This window comes from Hypanus sabinus, chromosome 13 (genome assembly GCF_030144855.1).
Source record: "Hypanus sabinus isolate sHypSab1 chromosome 13, sHypSab1.hap1, whole genome shotgun sequence".
In the NCBI taxonomy this organism is placed as follows: Eukaryota; Metazoa; Chordata; class Chondrichthyes; order Myliobatiformes; family Dasyatidae; genus Hypanus; species Hypanus sabinus.
This window is the reverse complement of record NC_082718.1, coordinates 32,043,019-32,068,222: the sequence shown is the minus strand read 5'-3', so window position 1 is coordinate 32,068,222 and position 25,204 is coordinate 32,043,019. Positions and strand designations below refer to the sequence as shown.

Below are 25,204 nucleotides of genomic sequence, written 5' to 3'. Positions count from 1 at the left end.
TTCTCACTGACATCTTCAACATCTCCCTGAACAGCACCACCGTCCAACGTGCTTCAAGGCCTCCACCATCGTCCCCGTGCTAAAGAAGTCTTCAGCGTCCTGCCTAAATGACTACCATCCCGTTGCACTCATATCCATCATCACGAAGTGTTTCGAGAGGCATATCAAGACCTTGCTGCCCCCCTCACTGGACCCCCTGCAGTTTGTGTACCATCCCAAATGCTCAACAGATTGCCATCACCCTCCACCTGGTCCTAACCCACCTGGACAAAAAAGACACATACGTTTGGATGCTGTTCATAGACTTCAGTTCAGCATTCAACACAACCATCCCTCAGAAACTGATTGGTAAGCTGAGCCTACTGAACACCTCCATCTGTAACTGGATCCTAGACTTCCTGACTGGGAGACCTCAGTCAGTTCGGATCAGGAGCAGCATCTCCAACACCATCACACTGAGCACGGGGGCTCCCCAGGGCTGTGTGCTCAGTCCACTGCTGTTCACTCTGCTGACCCACGACTGTGCTGCAACACACAGCTCGAACCACATCATCAAGTTCGCCGATGACACAACCGTGGTGGGTCTCATCAGCAAAGGACAAGTCAGCTTACAGAGAGGAGGTGCAGCGGCTAACGGACTGGTGCAGAGCCAACAATCTGTCTCTGAATGTGAACAAAACAAAAGAGATGGCCGTTGACTTCAGGAAGGCATGGAGCAACCACTCCCCGCTGAACATCGACGGCTCCTCGGTAGAGATTGTTAAGAGCATCAAATTTCTTGGTGTTCACCTGGCGGAGAATCTCACCTGGTCCCTCAGCACCAGCTCCATAGCAAAGAAAGCTCAGCAGCGTCTCTACTTTCTGCGAAGACTGAGGGAAGTCCATCTCCCATCCTCATCACATTCTACAGGGGTTGTACTGAGAGCATCCCGAGCAGCTGCATCACTGCCTGGTTCGAAAATTGCACCATCTCGGATCGCAAGACCCTGCAGTGGATAGTGAGGTCAGCTGAGAAGATCATTGGGGTCTCTCTTACGGCCATCACATACATTTACACTACACGCTGCATCCGCAAAGGAAAGAGCATTATGAAGGACCCCATACAATCTCTTCTCCCTCCTGCTGTCTGGGAAAAGGCTCCGAAGCATTCGTGCTCTCACAACCAGACTATGTAACAGTTTCTTCCCCTAAGCTATCAGACTCCTCAATACCCAGAGCCTGGACTGACACCTTGCCCTATTGTCCTGTTTATTATTTACTGTAATGCCTGCACTGTTTTGTGCACTTTACAGAGTCCTGTGTAGGTCTGTAGTCTAGTTTAGCTTTCTTAGTGTTGTTTTTTTAAAAATGTAGTTTAGTCTAGTTTTTGTACTGTGTCATGTAACACCATGGTCCTGAAAAATGTTCTCATTTTTACTATGTACTGTACCAGCGGTTATGGTCAAAATGACAATAGAAGTGACTTGACTTGACATATAATTCTTTATTCTTTATAATTGTTGACTTTTTTTTTCATGTCCCACCCTGACCAATGCACCAAAGCAAATCTCTAATGCTTATAAATGTGTATGGTAAATAAAGATGATCTTTGACGATGATTCCTTCACTGTGCACAATATGGCTGATTGCAACAACTAAGGCAAGAGACAGGATAAGTCTGCTCCACAATTGAAAGTGATCTAGTTTGCTTTTCTATCTTGCTATGGGAGGAAAGGAAGGAGGGAAAAACACTTTTTAAAAAGTTCAAAGTAAATTTATTATCAAAGTACATATATGACACCATATACAATCCTAAGATTCAATTTCTTATGGGCATACAGAGTAAATTCAATAAACACAATAGAATCAATAAAAGACCACACCCAACTGGAAGGATAAACAACCAATATGCGAAAGACAACAAGCTACAAAAACAAAAGAAAATAATAATAATAATAATAAATATCAAGCACACGAAGAGCCTTTGAAAGCGAGTCCATTGGTTGTGGGAACAGTTCAACAATGAGGTGATTGAGGTTATCTACGCTGGTTCAGAAGCCTGATGGTTGTAGAGTAATAACTGCTCCTCTACCGGGTGGTATAGGACCCAAGGGTCCTATGCATCCTGCCCATTGGCAGCAGCAAGAAGACAGCATGAACTAGATAGTGGGGGCGTCCCTGATGATGGACAATATGGCAGCACTCCTTGTTAAACTGCTCAGTGGTGGGGAAGGCTGTCTATGATGGACTGGGCTGTATCCACCACCACCAAATAAAATAAAAACAAATAAATAAATAATAAAGCGATGATTATTGAGACGAACAGTCCTTGAAAGTGAGCCTATAGGTTGTGGGAACATTTCAGTGATGGGGCATGTGAAGTTATCCCCTTTGGTTCAAGAGCCTGATGGTTGATGAGTAATAACTGTTCCTGAACCTGGTGGTGTGGGTCCTGAGGCTCTTGTACCTTCTCCCTGATGGCAGCAGTGAGAAAATAGCATGTTCTGGATGGCAGATGCCCCTGATGATGGATGCCTTTTCCCTGCGACAACGCTCAGTGGTGGAGAGGGCTTTACCTGTGATGGACCGTGTTGTATCCACTACTTGCTGTAGCATTTCCCGTTCAAGGGTATTGGTATTTCCATATTGGGCTGCGATGATGATGGTAATTGAGTTAGGTTATCATGCTCTTCTTAGACACAGGTATAAGCAAAGCATGCTTGAACCAAGTGGGTAACTCAGACCACCAAAGCGACAGGTTAAAGATCTCAGTGAACACTCCAGCCAGTTGATCAGCACAGGATTTAAGTTCTTGGCAGGTATCCCATCTGGACCCGATGCTTTTCCTGGGTTCGCCCTCCTGAAGGCTGCTCGCACACTGGCCTCAGAAACCGAAATCACAGGTTTATCAGGGTGTGTGGGAGTCCGTGATGATTTCTCCATGTTTTGACAGTCAATGCAAGCATAGAAGGCATTGAAGACAAATAACAATGCGTTACAACAGTGGTGTGCAGAAGAGCATTTCTGAACGTACGAGATGTCGAACCTTGAAGTGGCTAGGCCACGGCAGCACAAGACCATGAACATATACTCAGTGCTTCTTTAGATAACAGGAACTGAATTGACTTTATTTCTTATATCCTTCACATACATGAGGAGTAAAAATATTTACGTTATGTTTCTGTCTAAATGTGCAATCACAGTAATTTATAATAATTTGTAATAAATATGACATTCAATGTAACACAGAAATACACTCAAATCAGTGTGAGTTAATCAATCTGATGACCTGGTGGAAGAAGCTGTCCTGGAGCCTGTTGATCCTGGCATTTATTCTGCAGTACCGTTTCCGGGATGGTGGCAGCTGGAATAGTTTGTGGTTGGGGTGACTCAGGTCCTCAATGATCCTTCAGGCCCTTTTCTCACACCTGTCTTTGTAAATGCCCTGAACCATGGGAAGTTCACATCTATCAATGCGTTGGGCGTCCGCACTACTCTCTGCAGAATCCTGCGATCAAAGCAGTCCTGCAGCATGGAAGCCGATTGGTTGGACCAACAGTGTACAATTTTAACTATAGCCGCCTCCTGTTTCAGTTTCTGCCTGTACGTCCAAAAGCTGGGCAAAGGAGAGCTTTGTAAGCTTTGCGGAAGGGAGTGTAGCAGTGGTCAAATGTCTTATCTCCGCGAGTGCTCATCTGGATGTGCTGGCAAAAATTCAGAGAGACTTTTGTCAGCTATGCTCGATTAAAGTCACTGGTGACGATGAAGGAAGCCTCTGGGTGTACACTCTCCAGCATGTTAATGGCCTCATACAGTTCCAAGAGAGCCAGGTCAGAATCAGTCTGCGGTGGAATGTGCACCACTGTGATGATAACAGCCGTGTACTCCCTAGGCAGCCAGTAGGGTCGCAGAGCAGCACCAGGTATTCCAGGTCTGGGTAACAAAAGAATTTGAGTGCATGCACATTCTGGGGGTTGCACCAAGCATTGCTGACCATGAAGCATATCCCTCCTCCTTTACTCTTCCCAGAGAGTTCTTTAACCTGTCTGTCCAGAACAGGGAGAAACCAGGGGGCTCGATGGCATGATCCGGTATCTCCTCCGTCAGCCAGGTCTCCACGAAGCTCAAAATGTTGCATTCCTTCGTCTCCCACTGATCGGAGATTCTGGCTGTCAGCTCGCACAGCTTGTTGTCCAGGGATTGAACATTAGCCAGGAGTATGCTGGGGAGTGGCGGCCGATTAGCACGCTGTCTCACCAGGACACTGGACCTTCTCCCTCACCACCAGCGCTTCTTTCGAGGTGGTGGCAGTGTAAGAGATGAGTGTCCCATGGATCACACGAGCAGGGGATCCCAGTGTAGGAAAGGTGGCACACAGAGGGTAAATGCCGTCTTTCCGATGTTCAGAAGGGTCAGTCTATCGTACCTGATGTAACTATTAGCTATTTGAGCAGAAAATGCTAAGAAAATTGTAGAAATTAGTAGTATACTGTAGATTTGGAACGGAATGTGCAACATGGGCCCCATACGCGGTGCCATCTTTGAAAACTGAGTGGGTAATGAAACCTAATAAAGTGGGTACTAAACGTAATGTAGTGAATAAAATTAATCCCTACGCTGTCTGTAAAAAATTGTAAGTGTGCAGGATCTGATGTGTGGATTAGGGCATCACTGAGGAAGGTTTGAGGGAAGATAAACAAAATTTGTGTAAATAAATTGATGTGTGACCTACTGCAGCCAAGTGGAGAATGTCTACAAGGGAATTTTTATTTTACCCCAAACATCTTGATAGATTAGATAGGGAAATGTCAATTCTCCTGATCTGCAACATGGATCATTAATTTAATATTGCCACAGTGAATGCAGTAATGGTGCAGGTTAAATTTATTTATATGGAGGTTACAGGGGCATGAAACATCTTACTACGGACAGTGCTATTGCAGTATTTTTTGGTGATTAATGGATATATATATATATATATATATATATGGAGCAGCTGGCAAAAATGGGATATGCTGATGCAGCAGCCTGTGAAATTAGATCTGAGATGTCCGAATAAAGAGACATTATAATGTTCCAAAAGGCACGTTATGTGCTGTTTCACTGCACTTTGCTTTTACTTACAATAAGATGCAGTTGTGATCACTGAAATACAGTATTGGCTTCAGTCAGAATATTCTGGGTTACACACACACACACATACACAGCATGTTGCAGGAATGTAGGTCAGATAGCATCTATGGAAGGGAATACACACTCAATGTTTTGGGCTGAGGTCGAAATAAGATGGGGAAGGGGGAGGAGTACAACTAGCAGATGATAGGTGAGACCAGGTGAGGGTGAAGATAGGTGGGGGTAGGGAGGGGGAATGGAGTAAGAAGCTGGGAGGTGATGGGTGGAAGAGGTAAAGGACTGAAGAAAGAGGAATCTGTTAGGAAAGGAGAGTGGACCATGGAAGAAAGAAAGATGGGCACCAGAATGAAGAATGGAAAGATAAGAGAATGGGGAGCGGAGAGAAATGACCATAAGTTAGAGAAATCGATGTTCATGCCACCAGGTTGGAGGCTACCCAAATGGAATACAAGGTGTTGATCCTCCAACCCAACTATTTATTCTTCTCCATAGATGCTGCTTGACTTGCTGAGTGCCTCCAGCATTTTGTGCGTGTTGCTCAAGATTTCCAATATCTCCCGAAGCTCTAGTGTTTATGATGGGGTTAAATGTCTTCCAGAAACTCAAGCCAACACCCTGAGTATTACTACTTGAGTACAGTGCTGAGACTCCACCTGCCCCGTGAATTAAGTGCTTTACTTTCTTGAATGTGCCTTTCCTCTGTCCTGATCCAATTCCTCTGTCACTAAACTACTTATGAAAAGTATTCTGTTCTTCATCCTACAGTCATTAGTTGTAATTTCCAAATACAGTAGATTCCAGTTAACTGGGACACTTTAGAACCAATGCATTTTGGCCCCTTTAAGCAACTGCCCCAATTAGCTGAAGTTTCTGGGAAATACTGAAAAAGGTATTAAAAATATAAGCCACCAATTAACTGAGTAAAAATAAGGTATTTAAATGAAATACAGAAAAAATTAAGCATACAAATACTACTACAGTATTCTAAAACTGTGTATTTGTTCTTCATTGTTCTCAGTGGAGGAATTCACCCAGTGTACACTGCCATATTCTTTTGATTGACTGCAAATTAACAAAATCAGTGCAGGCACCTAGTGCAGATAACACGTGCCTTTATACAATGCTCTTGACGATTGCATCCTCCAAATCTTCATTTTCGTTGTAACATTCAAGATGATTGTCAATATCTTCAAATTCTTCATAGTTCCTAAATTGAAGTAGTGAAATTATTTCATTTTCACTCCCTTTCGTTTCTGGCATCTCTGAGCCTGAATGCTTGAAACCACAGTGAGAAAACAGTTCTGAATCGTCTTACTGCTTATTTCTCGCCAACTGTCAGTGACAAAATTCACTACTTTTTGAACAAAAACACACACAAATTACACTATTTAAAATCCGTTCACTCTAAACACGGTGTGGTGTCTAACAGCCACATAGAAACATAGAAAACCTACAGCGCAATACAGACCCTTTGGCCCACAAAGTTATGCCAAACATGTCCCTACTTCAGAAATTATTAGGCTTACCTATAGCCCTCTATTTTACTAAGCTCCAAGTACCTATCTAAAAGCCTCTTAAAAGACCCTATCATATCTGCATCCACCACAGTTGCCGGCAGCCCATTCCACATACTCACCATTATCTGAGTAAAAAACTTACCCCTAACAACTTCTCTGCACCTACTCCCCAGCACCTTAAACCTGTGTCCTCTTGTGGTAACCATTTCAGCCCTGGGAAAAAGCCTCTGACTATCAATGATGATCAATGCCTCTCATCATCTTATACACCTCTATCAGGTCACCTCTCATTCTCCTTCGCTCCAAGGAGAAAAAGCCGAGTTCACTCAACCTATTCTCACAAGGCATGCTCCCCAATCCAGGCAACATCCTTGTAAATCTCCTCTGCACTCTTTCTATGGCTTTCACATCCTTCTTGTAGTGAGGTGACCAGAACTGAGCACAGGTCTCCAAGTAGGGTCTGACCAGGGTCCTATATAGCTGCACATGATGTGCACTCCACTGTATATTCAAGATTTTACATTGTTTTGTTTCATAAACCTTGAAAAAAGTACCGTGTACAGTTTTGGTCACTCTGTTATGAGATAGACATGGTTACACTGGAAAGAGTGCAATAAAGATGTTGTCAGAGCTAGAAAATCAGCGTTACAGGGAGAGGTTGTCCAGGCAAGGCCTTGATTCCTTGGAATGAAGGACACCAAAGGGTGACCTTAGGTCTGTATCCTTGCTTTACTGCTCTGCAACTGTATAACCACTTCACAGTTTCCAAAAAAAAAGGGCATGACAAGAGTATTCCAACATACTCTTACCCAGCTTCCCTTGTTCAACTCTCTGCAAGCAGAATATATAAAACTCCCTGGTCCCTCCTCTTTACTGTAGGTCCATTCAGCCTTCACCCATTCTGCTGATATACAGCAGCTTCTGGTCTTCCAGGCTACAGCCCTCTATGACTCTGTGAACTCCAGCCCCACAAACCTTGCAGACTACGTAATCCTGGCATCTTGAACATCCCCAAATCAGCTCCCCATAGAACTATCTTATCCTCAGAATTCTCCACACCATCATAGAGCACTGCAGCACAGAGACAGGTCACCTAGTCTGTGCCAAACTGTTATTCTGCCAAGTCCCATCAATCTGCACCAGGATCACAGCCCTCCATACCCCTCCCATCCATGTACCTTTCCAAATTTCTCTTAAAATACTTAAAACAAACCCACATCCACCACTTTCACTGCCAGTTCGTTCCACTCTCTCACCATCCTCCGGGTGAAGAGCTTTCCCCCAGGTTCCCCTTGAATATTTCACTTTTCACCCTTAACCCGTGACCTCCAGTTGCAGTCTCATCCAAGCTCAGTGGAAAAAGCCTGGTTGCATTTACCCTATCTTCATCCCTGATAATTTTATATACCTCTATCAAATCTCCCCTCATTTTCCTACACTCCAGGGAATAAAGTTCCAATCTAAACAACCTTTCCTAACAACTCAGATCCTCAAATCTCGGCAAAGTCCTTGTGAACGCTGCTTATCTGATGCTCTAGAGCCTGTGATGGTGCTGCAAGCAAGTTTTTCCATCGCATCTGTGCACGCATGGACTTCTGCAGACGACAATAATCTCAACTTTGAGTTTGACTATGAAGAACAAACACTGGAAGTACTTATACATCTTCGAACAATTGGGTTAAAATGGAAATCATTTCCATTAAGTACTCTAACTTATCTAAATGTAAATTCTCATATCTGCTCATGTCATATGCTTCATATGATCTGCAGATTACGACCATGGCATAATTCTCAATAAAATCTTCATTATAAGGAAAAGAAAATTATTGTTATCATTTTTTCCAAAATATTTCTAATTTTAAAGCTTTTTAAAAATTGAAGTACATATATATCACTATATACACAATGGCCACTTTATTAGGTACACCCGTACACCTGCTCGTTCATGCAAATATCTAATAAGCTAATCATGTGGAAGCAACTCAATGCATAAATGTATGCCAGCATGGCCAAGAGATTCAGTTGCTGTTCAGACCAAACATTAGATTGGGGAAGAAATGTGATCTAAGTGACTTCGACCGTGGAATGATTGTTGGTGACAAACAGAGTGATTTGAGTACATCAGAAACTGCTGATCTCCTGGCATATTCATGCACAACAGTCTCCAGAGTTTACAGAGAATGGTAAGAAAAACTTAAAAAAAAAACATTCAGTCAGTGTCAGTTCTGTGAGTGAAAATGTCTTCTCAATGAGAAAGATCAGAGAATGGCTAGACTGGTTCAAGCTAACAGGAAGTTGACAGTAACTCAAATAACTATGTACTACAACAGTGGTGTGCAGAAGAGCATCCCTGAAAGCATAATATGCCAAACCTAGAAGTGGATGAGCTACAGACGACACCAAGTTCCACTCCTGCACCTAATAAAGTGACCGCGGGTTGTATATTACCTTGAGCTTATTTTCTTGCAGGGATTTACAGAAAAAAAAAGAAATACAGTAGAAACTACAAAAGACTGATACAATAGAAGACTGACAAATGACTAAAGATTGATACTGTTACAAACGGTTGAGCAGGCAGACAATCAGAGTTTTACTCTCTGTGAGGAGTTAGCATGTTCCTTACACAGGGCTTCTGTCTGCTACTGATCTGGGGATCCCAGGTTCAAGGCTCAAAGTAAATTTATTATGAAAGTACGTATGTGTCATCATATATTACCATGAGATCCATGTTTGTGTGGGCATTCATAGTAGAACAAAGTAATACAATAGAATCAATGAAAGAAGTTCAAAGACTGACAAACCACCAATGTGCAAAAGACAACAAACTGCGCAAAAACAAATAACAATAACAATAATTAACTATTAATCAGCTTTACACTGGACATTCATAGCTGAGGAATTTTAATTAACCCTCCTCTGTCATTCTCCTGACAAACATCAACTCTTTACTGAACACTGTGCTTGAATCAACCTTCCTTCTGTTCATTTACTCTGGTGTCACCGATGCAAGGGGCCAAGAGGTTTAGCAGGATCAACTAATCCACGAGCTTTTCAAAGACTGGTCAACATGGAACATCCTGCAACTAGTAGCCTGGTTAGTCGGTTATGGACAAATGTCACGTTATCTGCTACTTGCTACAAAGCAACACACACACAAAATGCTGGAGGAACTCAGGAGACATGTATTGCTCAAGATTTTCGGCATCTGCAATAGCTCTTGCTATAAAGCAGTCTCACTTTAGTGCATGCACCCACTAGCAGAGACACATAATAAATCGATTTCCCCCACATTTATCCCATGTTCAAAAGTTCAAAGTAAATTATCGAAGTACATTTATGTCAGCATATACAACCCTGAGGTTCATTTTCTTGTGGGTAACTCAATAAATCTACAGAATAATAACCAAAGCAGAATCAATGAAAGACCACACAACTTGGGCGCTCGACCAGAGTGCAGAAGACAACAATCTGCGCGAACACCAAAAGAGTAATAATAATAAATAACTAAGCAGTAAGTATTGAGTACATGAGATGAAGAGTCCTTGAAAGTTAGTCCATTGAAAGTGAGTCTACGTGATATTTTCTTTGGAAACAGTTACTTTCTAAAACAAAGATCACCCTCACATCTAACCTCAGAGAAGTTTGTCTGAAGCTTCGTTTTTACAACAAAACTCAATTTCTTCTTTGATTAATATTTTAAGTTTGGAACTGATACGATTTCTCTAGCTTTCTTGTGTCTTACATCTCTAAAGCTGTCTTATATAAATGTACTCTATATTTTATAGATATTTTTACCTGTGCAAGGAATGCATACCTGTAACATACAGAGAATCCTGTGGCTTTCCTACGTGTTCACTACTGCTGTCGGAACAGTTATCATCTGGACAATCTGAAACAAAATATTCAGATTAGTACATTTTTATTGTCTCAGTATCAGTACCTTTCCTTAATCAGTGGTCTTGAAAAGGAAATTAGAAATCAGTCCTCCGACAAGTTAGAGAACTACCAGGCAATATGGTAGCACAATGCCTTATAGCACCAGTGATCAGTAATTCAATTCTTGTTGCTAACTGTAAGGAGTTTGTATGTGCTCCCTACCACTGCTTGGGTTTCCTCCTACATTCCAAACCTGTGTGGGTTAAGGTTAGTAGGTTGTGGGCAAAAGCATGGTGAGACTTGCAGGCTGCCCCCCAGCACCTCCTCGGATTGTGCTGGTCTTTGATGCAAACGGTACATTTCACTGTATGTTTTGATGTACACGTGACAAATAAAGCCACAACTTATCTTTATCTTTAGAAAATACTGATCATACTTTGTCTCAAGCCAGCCACTCAGTCTATCTTCCACTTTCAAAATAAAATTTCTTAAATGGGATATTAACAAAAGTGTAGAACACTGATCCAAAAACACAATCAACCATACTTCCACAGGGGTTCCCAACCTTTTTTATGCCATGGACCAATACCATTAAGCTAGGGTCCACAGACCCAAGGCTGGGAACCCCTGCAAGTCCACAACATTGTTTCTCCCTCCATGCTCATAATCTGAATAACTCAAATCTTTTCACTTTTTTGTCTTGTCCTATTGTTTTTTTTTCACTCAGGGGATGTGAGTTGAACAGACTGAGCCAACACTTAATCGACCCCTCCCCATCTCTCGTTGCTCTTGAGATGGTGATGGTCAGCTGCCTTCTGATCCGCTGCAGTGGGTACACTCACAGTGCTGCTAGTGAGTGTACTCCAGGACTTTGACCCAGTGATAGTGAAGGAACAACGATATATTTCCAAGTCAGGATGGTGTGTGGTTTGGAGGGCAGCTTCCCCCCGTCCCCCAAGCTTTTTAAAAATTTACTTAGAGGTTCAACGTGGAGCAGGCCTTCTGGCCCACTGAGCCTGTCACCTAGCAACCCACCAATTCAACCCAAGCCTGATCACAGGACAATTCGCAATCAGCAATTAACCTACTAATTGGTACATCTTTGGACTGTGGGAGGAAACTGGAGCACCTGGAGGAAACTCACACATTCCAGAGGAGGTTGTACATTGACTCCTTACAGAGGATGCCGGGATTGAACTCTGATGCCTTGAGCTGTAATAGCGTCATGCTAACCGCTACTGTACTGTGACGCCCTTTCTGCTGCCCTTGTCCGTCCAGCTCGTAGAGGTGGTGGGTTTGGAAGATGCTTTCTGAGGAGATAGTGTGGCTTGTCGACCGTACATATTGCTGCTACTGTGCAGTGGTGGGGGAGTGAGTGAATAGGGGGGCCTATCAAGCATGCTGTTATATCCTAGAACATTACATATCAAATATGGAACAGTACAACACAGTGTGTTGGTGATGGAATGACTGAATGGCTATGAATGGGGGGGGGCAGGGGGGGTCTATCAACCATGCTGCTGTATTTTGTATGGTATCGAGCTTCAAGCCTTCACTCATCTAGGCAAGTGGACAGTGTTCCATCACATTCCTGAACTGAGCCCTGTACATGGTGGCAAACTTTGGGTAGTTAGGAGGTGAGTTACTCTCCACAGGGTTCCCAATGTCTAACCTGCTCCCATAGCCAGGCTCACGATCAGAGTAAATGAGTTTCTTTCAATCCTGAATTGTATATGCACTTTTCACTAAATTTCCAACTTAGCTTTTATTTTGTCTTCAAAGAAATCAGGTAATAATTTTGAAATTATATATGTGAAGATTGGTTGGATTGGTTTGATTGGTTGTCTTTTTTGAATTATTTCATAAGATTGGCTCAATGACACTAAGATGAGTGTGGCATTTACAAGGCTGGAGTTAAAAGGAGATGTGAGGGGCAAGTTTTTTTTTTACACAGAGTGGTGGGTGCTAGAATTCACTGCCTGGGGTGGTGGTAGAGGCAGAAACATTAGGGACTTTTAAGAGATGCTTAGGCATATGAGTGTGAGGGAAATGTGTAGGCAGATGAAATTAGTTTAGTTGGCAATTTGATTACTAATTTAACTGGCTTGGTATAATATTGTGGGCCAAAGGGCCTGTCCATGTGCAGTACTGTTCTATGTTCTATATTCCATCCACTTTGATCACTGTCTGGGTGAAATACCATCCTGAACTCTCTATCTCCTGTCTGTGCATTCATAGGCCAGAGTAAATAGGAATGTTACACTTTCTCCATGGAGATTCGGAGAACATCTTTGAAGTTCGGATTACTATCTAAATGGAGTCAAGTTAGGAAAAGGGGAAGTACACGAGATCTAGGTGTTCTTGTACATCAGTCAATGAAAGCAAGCATGCAGGTGCAGCAGGCAGTGAAGAAAGCTAATGGCATGCTGGCCTTTGTAACAAGAGGACGTGAGTATAGGAGTAAAGAGGTCCTTCTGCAGCTGTACAGGGCCCTGGTGAGATCCCACCTGGAGTATTGTGTGCAGTTTTGGTCTCCAAATTTGAGGAAGGACATTCTTGCTATTGAAGGAGTGCAGCGTAGGTTCACAAGGTTAATTCCCGGAATGGCGGGACTGTCATATGTTGAAAGATTGGAGCGACTGGGCCTGTATACACTGGAATTTAGAAGGATGAAAGGGGATCTGATTGAAACATTAGGGGATTATTAAGGACCATTATTAAGGGATTGGACATGCTGGAGGCAGGAAGCATGTTTCCGCTGATGGGTGAGTCCAGAACTAGAGGCCACAGTTTAAGAATAAGGGGTAGGCCACTTAGAACAGAGATGCAGAAAAACTTTTTCACCCAGAGAGTGGTGGATATGTGGAATGCTCTGCCCCAGAAGGCAGTGGAGGCCAAGTCTCTGGATGCATTCAAGAGAAAGTTAGATAGAGCTCTTATAGATAGCGGGGTCAAGGGATATGGGGAGAGGGCAGGAATGGGGTACTGATTGTGTATGATCAGCCATGATCACAGTGAATGGCAGTGCTGGCTAGAAGGGCCGAATGGTCTACTCCAGCACCTACTGTCTATTGTTGTTTTCTCTGATTCACCTAGCTGCAACACAGCTCAGAATGCAGTAATTGTATCTGGAATTTCAAATGTGCAATTGACATGGTCCAGAGTTAAGACCATAGACAGTTGTTGTTCCCAGATTTGGGCTGCTTACCTAAGAAAGGATGTGCTGGCATTGGAAAGGTTCCAGAGAAGGTTCACAAGAATGATCCCAGGAATGAAAGGGTTAATGTATGAGGAACGTTTGATAGCTCCAGGCCTGTACTCACTGGAGTTTAGAAGAAAGAGAAGAGCTATCATTGAAATCTATGGAATACTGAAAGCCCAGATAGAGTGGATGTGGAGAGAATGTTTCCTATAGTTTCCAAGGGCACAGCCTCAGAACAGAATGTTTCCTTAGAACAGAGATGAAGAGGAATTTCTTCAGCCACCGGGTGGTGAATCTGTGGAATTTATTACCACACACCACTGTGGAGGCCAAGTCAATGGGGTATTTCAAGAGGAACTTGATAGGTTCTTGATTAAAATTACGGGGAGAAGGCAGGAGAATGGGGTTGACAGGAATAATAAATCAGCAATGATAGAATTGTGGAGCCAACTGGATGGGCTGAATGGACTAATTCTGTTCCTATGTCTTATGGTCTTAAGAGTCGTAGAAACATAGAGTAACAGATTTAAGATTCAAATTTATTTGTCACATATACATTGAAACATACAATGAAATTCATCAAGCAACACACACAAAATGCTGGTGGAACGCAGCAGGCCAGGCAGCATCTATAGGAAGTACTTCTCCCTATAGATGCTGCCTGGCCTGCTGTGTTCCACCAGCATTTTGTGTGTGTTGCTTGAATTTCCAGCATTTGCAGATTTCCTTGTGTTTGCAAATGAAATGCATCATTTGCGATAACAACCAACATGACCCTAAGGATGTGCTGGAGACTGCCCTTAAGTGTTGTAACAAATTCTGGCGCCAACATAACTTGCCTACAAAGCTCGGCAGAACAACAAAGAACACAGCAACAGTGATGCAAGCCGCATTCCTCCCTCCCGCCCACCCATGCAGATACACAATCCTCCAACCCCAATCGCCTCCAGTTCTCAGCAACACAGCACAGATAGGCTCTTTGGCCTAGTGAACCCATGACAACCATGTTGCCCATCCATAGTCGGCCCATATCCCTCTATTCCTGCCTGTCTGTGTACCTATCCAAGTGCTTCTTAAATGGCCTCAACCATACTCTCTGACAGTTCATTACATATATTCCATATTTTCACCTTCCTACGCATGAAAAAAATTGCTCCTCAAGTTTTCTTTGAATCTTTCCCCTCTCATCCTAAACCTATACACCCTACTCTTGGACTCCCCTACCTTGGGGAAAAAACTGTTACCACCCACTTAATTTTAAACACATTTGTCTAGGTCTCCCATTCTCCTACATTGGAAAGAATAAGATCGGGTCTGGCCAAACTCTCTCTAAGAGTAACTATGAACCTCGTTGTGGATGGGGAGAAGGTGTTATGCTGACATTGTGGATTTAGTGAGCATGATAGCGTAGCATTAGTTGCATTGGTTTACAGAGCCAGGTGTAAGATTGGAGTTTGATTCCAGCCGCTGTAAGGAGTTTGTACGTTCTCCACATAACTAGAATCAGAATCAGGTTTAATATCGTGAAATTTGTTGCTATGCAGCAGCAGTATAATGCAATACAACATAATAAAAACTAAATTATAAAATATACATACGTATTTAAAATAGTTAAACAAAAAATGCAAAAAGAGAATTAAAATGAGGTAGTGTTCATGGGTTCGATGTCCATTCAGAGCTCTGATGGCAGAAGGGAAGAAGCTACTCCTGAAATGCTGAGTGTGTGTCTTCAGGCTCCTATATCTCCTTCTTGATGGTAACAATGAGAAGAGGGTAAAACCTGGATTCTGGGAGGCTAGCGTCCATGATGGAGCTGAATTTACAATTTTCTGCAGCTTATTAGACAGCAATGCAGCCAGTTAGAATGCTCTCCATGGCACACCTATAGAAATTTGCAAGCGTCTCTGGTGACATACAAGTCTCTTCAAACTCCTAATGAACTCTAGCTGCCGTCATGACTTCTTTGTAACTGCATCAATATATTGAGCCCAGAATAGACCCTCAGGGATGTTGACACCCAGGAACTTGAAACTGCTCACCCTTTGCACTTCTGATCCCTCGATGAGGGCTGACATGCGTTCTCTCATCTTACCACATGGTTTTCCTCTGGGTGCTCTGGTTTCCTCCCACAATCCAAAGATACAGGGGTTAGGGTTAGTGAGTTGTGGGCACATAATGTTGGTGCCAGAGCATGGTGACACTTGCGGGCTCCATGGCACAATCTTTGCTGTTTTGATTTGATGCCAAATGATGCATTTCACTGTATGTTTCGATGTACACGTGACAAACAAAGCCAATCTCTTTAATAGAGGCAGAGGTGAGTACGTCTCAATCAGAGTTGGTGGGTGCCAACTTGGCTTTTAGTTTCGAAGAGATGACAGATGAGTGATGAACCCATCTGGGGTGACACAGTCGTGTAGTGGTTAGCACACACTTTACAGTACAGTATAGGCAACCCAAGTTCAGTTCCTGCTGCTGTCTGTGAGGAGTTTGTACGTTCTCCCTGTGACCATGTGGGTTTTCTCTGAGTGCTCCAGTTTCTTCCCACAGTCCAAAGACGTACTGGCTAGTAGGTTAATTGGTCATTGTAAAATATCCTGTGATTAGGCTAGGAGGTTGCTGGGTGACATGGCTTGAAAGGCCTATTCTGCGCTGTAGCTCAATAAATAAATAATTTTCAAAGTCAAGTGAACCCTGATCTGTATATCCAAGAGACAGCAGATGCCAGAATATGAAGCAAAAAGTGCTAGAGAAGCTCAGCAGGTTGGGCAGCATCTGTGGGGACAAAAGGGTGGTAAACATTGCAGCCCTGACCTGAAACATTAATTGTTTCTTTTTCACAGATGCTGCCTGACTGAGGGGAGACTTTGGTAGCAAGAACAGATGGTACCAGATCAGTTATGCACTGCTGCTGACATTTCAATGCAGCGGAAACTGAACAAAGTTCAAAGTAAATTTATTATCAAAGTACATATACACTACCCTGAGATTCATTTTCTTGTGGGCATTCACAGTAGATAATTGGGAAATATAATAGAATTAATGAAAAACTACACAGAAACAAAGACTGACAAACAGTGTGAATACAAAAAGCAAATAATAACAACAACAAATAAGTAATAAATAATATTGAGAACATGAGTTGTTGAATCCATAAAACGAGTCCATAGGTTGTGGAATCAGTTCAGTATTGAGGTGAGTGAATTTATCCAACAAGCAGTGTATAAAATCAATGGATGATTAAATAATCACCGAGGCAAACAAACTTTAAACCGGACAGTATAAATCTTAAGAGCAACTATTTTCCTCACCAACATACAAGCTGCAAGGCAAAACACATCCTTAAAGATCCACCATCTGATTGGTTTAAAAACTCTTCTAAGTAATATCAGATTCAAGATTTTTTCAAAATTGGTTGCATTTTCTATTCAGAAAGTCCAAAAAGTGACATCTGATCTTTTGAAATGAACTGAAGAACACCTTCAGAAGCTCCTCCTCAGGCACCAACCCTAAGGGTCTCCTCAATACCCTCTCCCATACTGAGCTCTCACTTGGACCCTCACATCACCTCCTTCAGACATCTTCATTCTCCTAAGGAACCTCCAGTGCACACCTCTCATCAGGAACTCCACAGACCCTCTCCTTCGAACCATCTGCAAGCCAAATCTTTCCCAGTCTCCTCACTGCTCCTCTACTCCACATTTTCAGTCTGTATCCCCATTTCGAATCTCCTCCGACACCCTCCCTACTCTGGCCCTCCCTCCACCCCCTTCCCCTTACTCAGTCCCTCTCCTTCAGCCCAACTCTCCCTGGTCTCTCTCCTCCTTCCCCCATTTCCCTCACTCTCTTATCATACCCCTTCACCATTCCTCCTTCACCCTCCCCTCTATTCTCCTCCTCCATCCACTCTATCACACCTCTCCTTCCTACCCCTCTCTGCCACACACTCCCTCCTCCTCTAGTCCCTCTATCCTTCCCTCTCACACTTACTCACTCCGCCTCACGCCCTCTCCTTCCTTTCTATCCCTCACCCCTCCTCCTCTTTTCCTTCCTTCCCTCCCACTCACCCTCACTCACCTTCGGCCACTCTCTTGAAGCTCTGGGATTTTCGGCTTCTTCTCCTTTCGGTTGCTTCCATGGGTGCCCCGTTCCCGGGACGGCGGGCAGGTAGCCGGGTCGGGGCCGGGTCCAGGACTTGGGCTGCGGGAGGGAGACGCCGGCTTCAAACCGCGCCCGGGGCCCGGGGGACGGCCGAGGGACTGCGGCGCCACCTGCGGGGAAGGAGCGGCGGCCGGCCCTCGTCAGGCGGAGCTCCGCCAAGGGGACGCTGCGCCCACGTAGCTCCGTTAGGGGGCCGCTGCACACGCGGGGCTCTAAGGGGGTGGGGTGGGTACACAGTTCTCATGGAGTTTCACCGGGGAAACACCACCCAGGAGCTCCGCCAGGGGGCTACTTCAACCGCGGGAGCTGCATCGGACACTACACTTAACGGAGTTTCAGCAGGAAAACGTCTTCCCAGAGCTCCGTCAGGGGAACGCTGCATTAGCAAACCGCAGCTCCCATGGAGTTTCACGGAGAAACCGCCACCCAAGAGCTCCGCCAGGGGGACGATGCTCCCGCGGAGTTTCACAGGGGAAACACCTCCAACCTCCTAGGAGCTCTGCCGGGTGGACATTATCCCGCACAATGCACCTGGATTTCTGTCAGGAGGTGGGTCTGAGGAAAAGGAACCCTTCGAAAGGGAAACTTGAACCCAGGGATACCATCGGGGACCAGGGCTTCTTTCAGGGTCAATTGCATCCTGGGGAGGGCGGGTCAACATATTCCTTGGAGGGCAAGGCATTCCAGGAGCTCTACACCCGAAAAGCCCCATTAACAGGCACTCCATATCGGCACGCAGTACCAGAGCTTTCAAGCCAGGGCTTTACGGCAGCTTCGTGAGCTTCGCTGTTGAACTACACTTCAATGTCAAGTGATACTCTCCTGGGAGACAGTACCCCTGAGGTGCTTCAGAATCTATTTTATCGTCGTTGATTTTTGTCGTGAAAAGTTTATTTTGCAGCAGTTGTACAGCGCAATACATACAAATTACTATGCATGTAAATATACATATACAAATACATATAAAAAATTTTGAAGTGCAAAAAGAGAGGAAAATAGTCTGGACCATTCACGAACAATTGAGAAATCTGATGGCAGAAGGGAAGAAGCTGTTCTTAAAACGTTAAGTGTGGGTCTTCAGGCTCCTGCACCCTCCTCCATGGCATGTCCCAGAAAATGAGGAATGAATGCCATCTTCTTTTTTGATTTCTGTAGTGCTTTCAATACAACCCAACCACTTTTTCTGAGAGACAAGCTGCAAAGGATAGGCATGACTAAATCCACGATCTCCTGGTTTGCTGACTACCTGACAGATAGATAGAGTGGCACTGTAGCACCACCATCTCAGACAGAGATCTACCCAGCTGTACAAACTGAGGTCTATCTGTCCTGTCTCCGTTTCTGTTCACACTGTACACCTCAGACTTTCAGTACAAATCTGAGTCTTGTCACTTGCAGAAGTTCTCTGATGACTCTGCAGTGGTTGGGTGTATCACAGATGGGCTGGAGTCGGTGTACAGAGGACTGGTGGACAAGTTTGTGGAGTGGTGTGGGAGGAATCACCTGCTCCTGAATATGGCCAAAATAAGGGAGATGGTGATTGATTTTAGGAGGAAGAGGATTGTAATGATCCTTGTTTTCATTCTGGGAGAAGAAGTTGCCATGGTTGAGGATTACAAATGTTCACTTCAGCAACAGACTTGACTGGAAAACCAACATCAAGGCTGTTTACAAGAAGGGGATGAGCAGAGTCTACTTTCTAAGGAGGCTGAGATCCTTCAATGTGTGCAGCAGGGTGTTGGAGATCTTTTAATGGGTAATGAATGCTGTCTTCTTTGCTGCTTAATGTGGGGGAGCAGCATCAGTGCTGGTGATGCAAGAAGATTAAATAAACTCATCAAGAAAGCTGAATCCGTCTTTGGCTACAGCCCAAACTCGTTTGACTTAGTGGTGGTGAAGAGATCACTAAACAAACTGTTATCCATTGTGGACAATCTGGCACATCCTCTCTATGACCTACTGAATAAGCACCCTTTCGAACAGGCTCGTTCAGCTCCGCTGTCACAAGGATTGTTACTGAAATTCTTCCCTACCGAATGTAATAATCATATACAACAGTTCATCTCTGTGAGACAGGAGAACATACATTATTGTGCAATAGTCTCTGCTTTATTATTTCATACATTATTATTGCACATTGATAAATTATTATTGTGTATATTATTATTCTGTACTTTATTATTAAGTCTGCACACTGCTGTGTGGATTTCCCACTTAGGATCAATAAAGTACTTATTATTATTATATTATACTGAAGGTAAAGAAGATGCCCTTTTGAAAATGTGCTCAGTGATGGAGAGACCAGTGCCCATGACGGGAACTAGCCTTCCCTGGATCGCGTGAGCTGTGTCATGGTGAAACTACGGCAACTGTACAAGCTGGACTTCGCACCAGGCAAGTTAGAGAAAGGAAGGAGAACTTCATCACATAATTCCTGCTTGTGGAATCTTATACAGTAGTATGAAGACTATAAAACAATGTAGTAAATTATACTTCAAGCTCTGATCCCACATAACAAGTCAGAATTAAAATCAAAATAAATAAAAATGCATTTGTTTGAAATCTGAAATGAAAACAGAAAATACTGGCAATACTCAAAATCAGGAAGCCAGTGTACAAGGAGAAATAATTAAGCTTTCAGGTTGAAAATTACTGTTTCCAGTATTTCCTATGAAGTGCAGTCTGAGTGTAATGAGCTTTACATTCTGTCATGTATGTTAACAGGTCATGTCATGAAAATAATCTAATAAACTTATACAGGATTGCAATCAGGTTTAATATCGCTGGCATAATTCATGAAATATGTTGTTGATGCAAAACAAAATACTATAAATTACAATAGGAAATATATACAGTATATAAAATAAGAGAGCAAAGAAAAAGTGAGGTAGTGTACATGGATTTATTGTTCATTCAGAAATCTAATGGCAGTGGGGAAGAAGCTGTTCCTGAAGCATTGAATGTGTGTCTTCAAACTCCAGTACCACCTCCTGTATGCTGACTAATTCTATCATGGCCTCATATGGCAATTCCAATGGGCAGGAATGCAAGAAGCTGCAGAGAGTAGTGGGCATGGCCTGTTCCATCACAGGCACAGTACTCCCTACCTACTACTGACAGCATCTTCAGGAGGTGCTGCCTCAAGAAGGCAGCATCTGTCATCAAGGATCACCACGATTTGTGTCATGCCCTCATCTTGCTGCCTACCATCGGGCAGAAAGTACAGAGACTTGTAGCTACGTGCCGCCAGGTTTGGGAAGAGCTATTTTCCTACAACCACCAGCTTCTTGAACTGACCTGCAGAAAGACTCACACTACCTCAGCAACAAAACTATGGATCACCATGGAATTGTCTCTGTGTTTTGTTTGGAACAAGTATCTTCTTTTACATGGTCTTCAGTACACATCTAAAACTGTGACAAACTTCTATTGATGTGTGGTGGAGAGTATATTGACTGGTTGCATCATAGCCTTGCCCTTGAATGGAAAATCCAAAAGAAAAGTTGTGAATACAGCCCAGTCCATCATGAGTAAAGCCCTCCCCATGATTAAGCACGTCTACATGGAGAACTGTTACAGGAGAGCAGCATTCATCATCAGGGACCCCTACCGCCCAGGCCATGCCTACCTGGTGCCAGAATCAGGGATGTCCAGGATTATGTCCATGAAATTCTCAAGGGTGAGCGTGAGCAGCCAGAAGTTTTGGTACATATTGGTACCAATGACATAGGTCCTGAAAAGAGATTTTAGGGAGCCAAGTAGAAAGCTGCAAAACAGGACCTCCAGGGTGGTAATCTTTGGATTGCTGCCTGTGCCACATACCAGTGAGGATAAGAATAGGATGATCTGGCAGGTGTATGCATGGTTGAGGAACTGGTGCAAGGGGCAGGGGTTCAGATTTATAGATCATTGGGATCTCTTCTGGGGAAGTTATGACCTGTACAAAAGGTATGGGTCACATCTGAACCCAATGTCCTTCCAGGCAGGCTGGCTAGAGTTGCTTAGGGGGTTAAACTAATTTAGCAGGGATATGTGAACTGAAGTGATAATACGAAAGATGAGGTAGTTGCTTTACAAACAGAGGCAATGCACAGTGAGACTCCTAGCAAGGAGAGGCTGATTATAGGGCAAAATTGCAGTTAACAAGCTGAGTTGCAATGCAAAAGGTGGAAAAAATATCAAAGAAGGTGAATACAGGACTAAAGATGTTATATTTGAACATGCACAGTATAAAAAATAAGGACGATGAATCTGTAGCACGGTTGCAGATCAGCAAGTATGATGTAGGCATCACTTAATCATGGCTGAGAAAAGATTATAGCTGGGAACGTAATGTCCAAGGATACACATTGTATCAAAAGGACAAACAGGAAGGCAGAGGGGATAGCATGGTCCTGTTGGTAAAAATGAAATTAAATCATTAGAAAGTGGTGATGAAGGGTCAGAAGGTGTTGAATAATTGTGGATAAAGTTAAGGAACTGCAAGGGTAAAAAGATCCTAATGACAGTTATATACAGACCTCCAAACAGTAGTAAGGATATGGTCTACAAATTACAACAGGAGATAAAAAAAATGTGTACCAAATGGGCAATGTTACAATAGTCATGGGGGATTTCAATATGCAAGTAGATTGGGAAAATCAGGTTGGTACAGGATTCTAAGAGGGGAAATTTCTAGAATGCCTATCAGATGGCTTTTTAGAGCAGCTCATTGTTGAGCCCACTAGAGTACCAGCTTTTCTGCATTGGGTGTTGTGTAATGATCTAGAATTAATTAGAGAGCTGAAAGTAAAAGAATCTTTAGGAGAATTGGTCATAATATGATCAAATTTAACGTGAAATATGAGAAGGAGAAGATAAAGTCAGATGGATCAGTATTACAGTGAAGTTAAGGGAATTACAGAGGCATGAGAGAGGAATCGGCCAGAATTGATTGGAAAAGAAAACTGGCAGGGATGACAGCAGAGCAGCAATGGCTGGAATTTCTGGAAGCTATTCAGAAGGCACAGGATATGTACAGAAGGAAGTATTCTAAAGGCAAGATGGCTAACAAGGAAAGTCAAAGCCAAGAGAGAGGGCATATAGTAGAGCAAAAATTAGTGGGCAATTAAGGGGATTGGGAAGCTTTTAAATACAACAGAAGTGCTGGAGATCCTTAATAATTGACACTACCTTTCTGAGACACCACTCCCTAAAGATGTCCTGGGTACTTTGTAGGCTAGTACCCAAGATGGAGCTGACTAGATTAATAACCTTCTGCAGCTTCTTTTGGTCCTGTGCAGTAGTCCCTCCATACCAGACAGTGATGCAGCCTGTCAGAATGCTCTCCAGTACAACTATAGAAGTTTTTGAGTGTATTTCTTGACATGCCAAATCTCTTCAAACTCCTAATAAAGTATAGCTGCTGTCTTGCCTTCTTTAAACTACATTGATATGTTGGGACCAGGTTAGATCCTCAGAGATCTTGATACTGAGGAACTTGAAACTGCTCACTCTCTCCATTTCTGATCCCTCTATAAGGATTGGTATGTGTTCCTTTGTGTTACCCTTCCTGAAGCCTACAATCAGCTCTTTCATTTTACTAGTGTTGAGTGCCAGGTTGTTGCTGCGACACCACTCCACTAGTTGGCATATCTCACTCCTGTATGCCCTCTCGTCACCACCTGAGATTCTACCAACAATGGTTGTATTGTCAGCAAATTTACAGACGTTATTTGAGCTATGCCTAGCCACACAGTCGTGTGAATATAGAGAATAGAAAAAATGGGCTAATCACACACCCCTGAGGTGCGCCAATCTAGACTGTCAGCAAATAGGATATGCTTTCACCAATCCACACAGATTGTGGTCTTCCGGTTAGAAAGTCAAGGATCCAATTGCAGAGGGAGGTACAGAGGCCCAGGTTCTGCAACTTCTCGATCAGGATTGTGGGAATGATGGTATTAAATGTTGAGCTACAGTTGATGAACAGCATCCTGATGTAGGCGCTTGTGTTGTCCAGGTGGTCTAAAGCCATGTGGAGAGCCATTGATATTGTGTCTGCCTTTGACCTATTGTGGCAATAGGCAAATTGCAATGGGTCCAGGTCTTTGCTGAGGCAGGAGTTCATTCTAGTTCTGACCAATCTCTCAAAGCATTTCATCACTGTGATGTGTGCACTACGGGGCAATAGTCATTTAGGCAGCCCACATTATTATTCTTAGGCACTGGTATAATTGTTGCCTTTTTGAAGCAAGTGGGAACTTCTGCCCCTAGCAGTGAGAGGTTGAAAATTTCTTTGAATACTCCCGCTAGTTGGTTGGCACAGGTTTTCAGAGCCTTACCAAATCTGAGGCTCAAAAGGATTTGTGAGTCCTTGTGCAGGATACTTAAAGGTTAATTTGCTGGTTGAGTTTGTGGTGAGGAAGGCAAATGTGATGTTAGCATTCATTTCCTGAAGATGAGAATATAAAAGCAAGGGTGTAATGTGGAGACTTTAAAGCTGGTGAGACCTCACTTGGAGTATTGTGAGCAGTTTTGGGTCCCTAATCTTAGAAAGGATGTGCTGAAATTGGAGAGGGTTCAAAGGAGGTTCATGAAAATAATTCTAGGACTAAATGGTTCTGGGCCCGTATTCACTGGAATTTAAAAGAATGAGGGGTGACCCGATTGAAACCAATTGAATGGTGAAAGGCCTTGATAGAGTGGATGTGGAGAGGATGTTTCCCATGGTGGAAGTGTCTAAGACCAGTGGACACAGCCTCAAAATAAAGGAGCATCCTTAGATGAGGAATTTCTCTAGCCAAAGAGTGGAATATCTATGGAATCCTTTGCCACAGGCAGCTATAGATGCCAAGTCTTTATGTATATTTAAGGCAAAGGTTGATAGATTTGTGATTGGTCAGGGCATGAGGGGATACAAGGGAAAAGGCAGGAGATCGGAGCTGAGAGGAAAAATGGATAAGCCATGATGAAATAGTGGAGCAGACTCGATGGGCCAAATGGCCTTTCTGCTCCTATTTCTTATAGTCTTATACTTTCTATTTGCTACTGCCACCAGGAAGAAGGTACAGGAGCCTCAGGTCTCACACCATCAGGTTCAGGAATAGTTATTAACCCTCAAACATGCTCTTTAACCAGAAGAGATAGCTTCACTCAACTTCACTCACCCCAACACTGAACTGTTCCCCCCACCTATGAACTCACTTTCAAGAACTTTTCATCTTGTGTCCTTAATACTATTTATTGATTTTTTTTCTCAGCTGAAACTGATAAAATCTGAAGTACAGACATAACCAAGGACACTCATTTCTCAATTGCTAGGAACTTTCGGACTATTCTAGTGGCATTTAGTGGC

General features: G+C 43.4%; 1 protein-coding gene across 3 annotated transcripts in view; it reads right to left on the bottom strand.

Moving 5' to 3' along the window:
• bend7 (BEN domain containing 7) overlaps positions 1–25,204 on the bottom strand; it is a 71,753-nt gene that overhangs the window by 41,613 nt on the left and 4,936 nt on the right. Inside the window, exons 1-2 of one of the 3 annotated variants that reach the window (XM_059987426.1) lie at positions 17,785–18,260; positions 10,444–10,518 (exon numbers count right to left, since the gene is read on the bottom strand). In XM_059987426.1, the coding sequence (XP_059843409.1) occupies positions 10,444–10,518; positions 17,785–17,845 (136 nt within the window). In that variant the 5' untranslated portion in view covers positions 17,846–18,260. Of the gene's footprint in view, positions 1–10,443; positions 10,519–17,784; positions 18,261–25,204 lie in introns of those variants that run through there. The other 2 variants (XM_059987424.1, XM_059987425.1) reach the window with 2 other exon arrangements.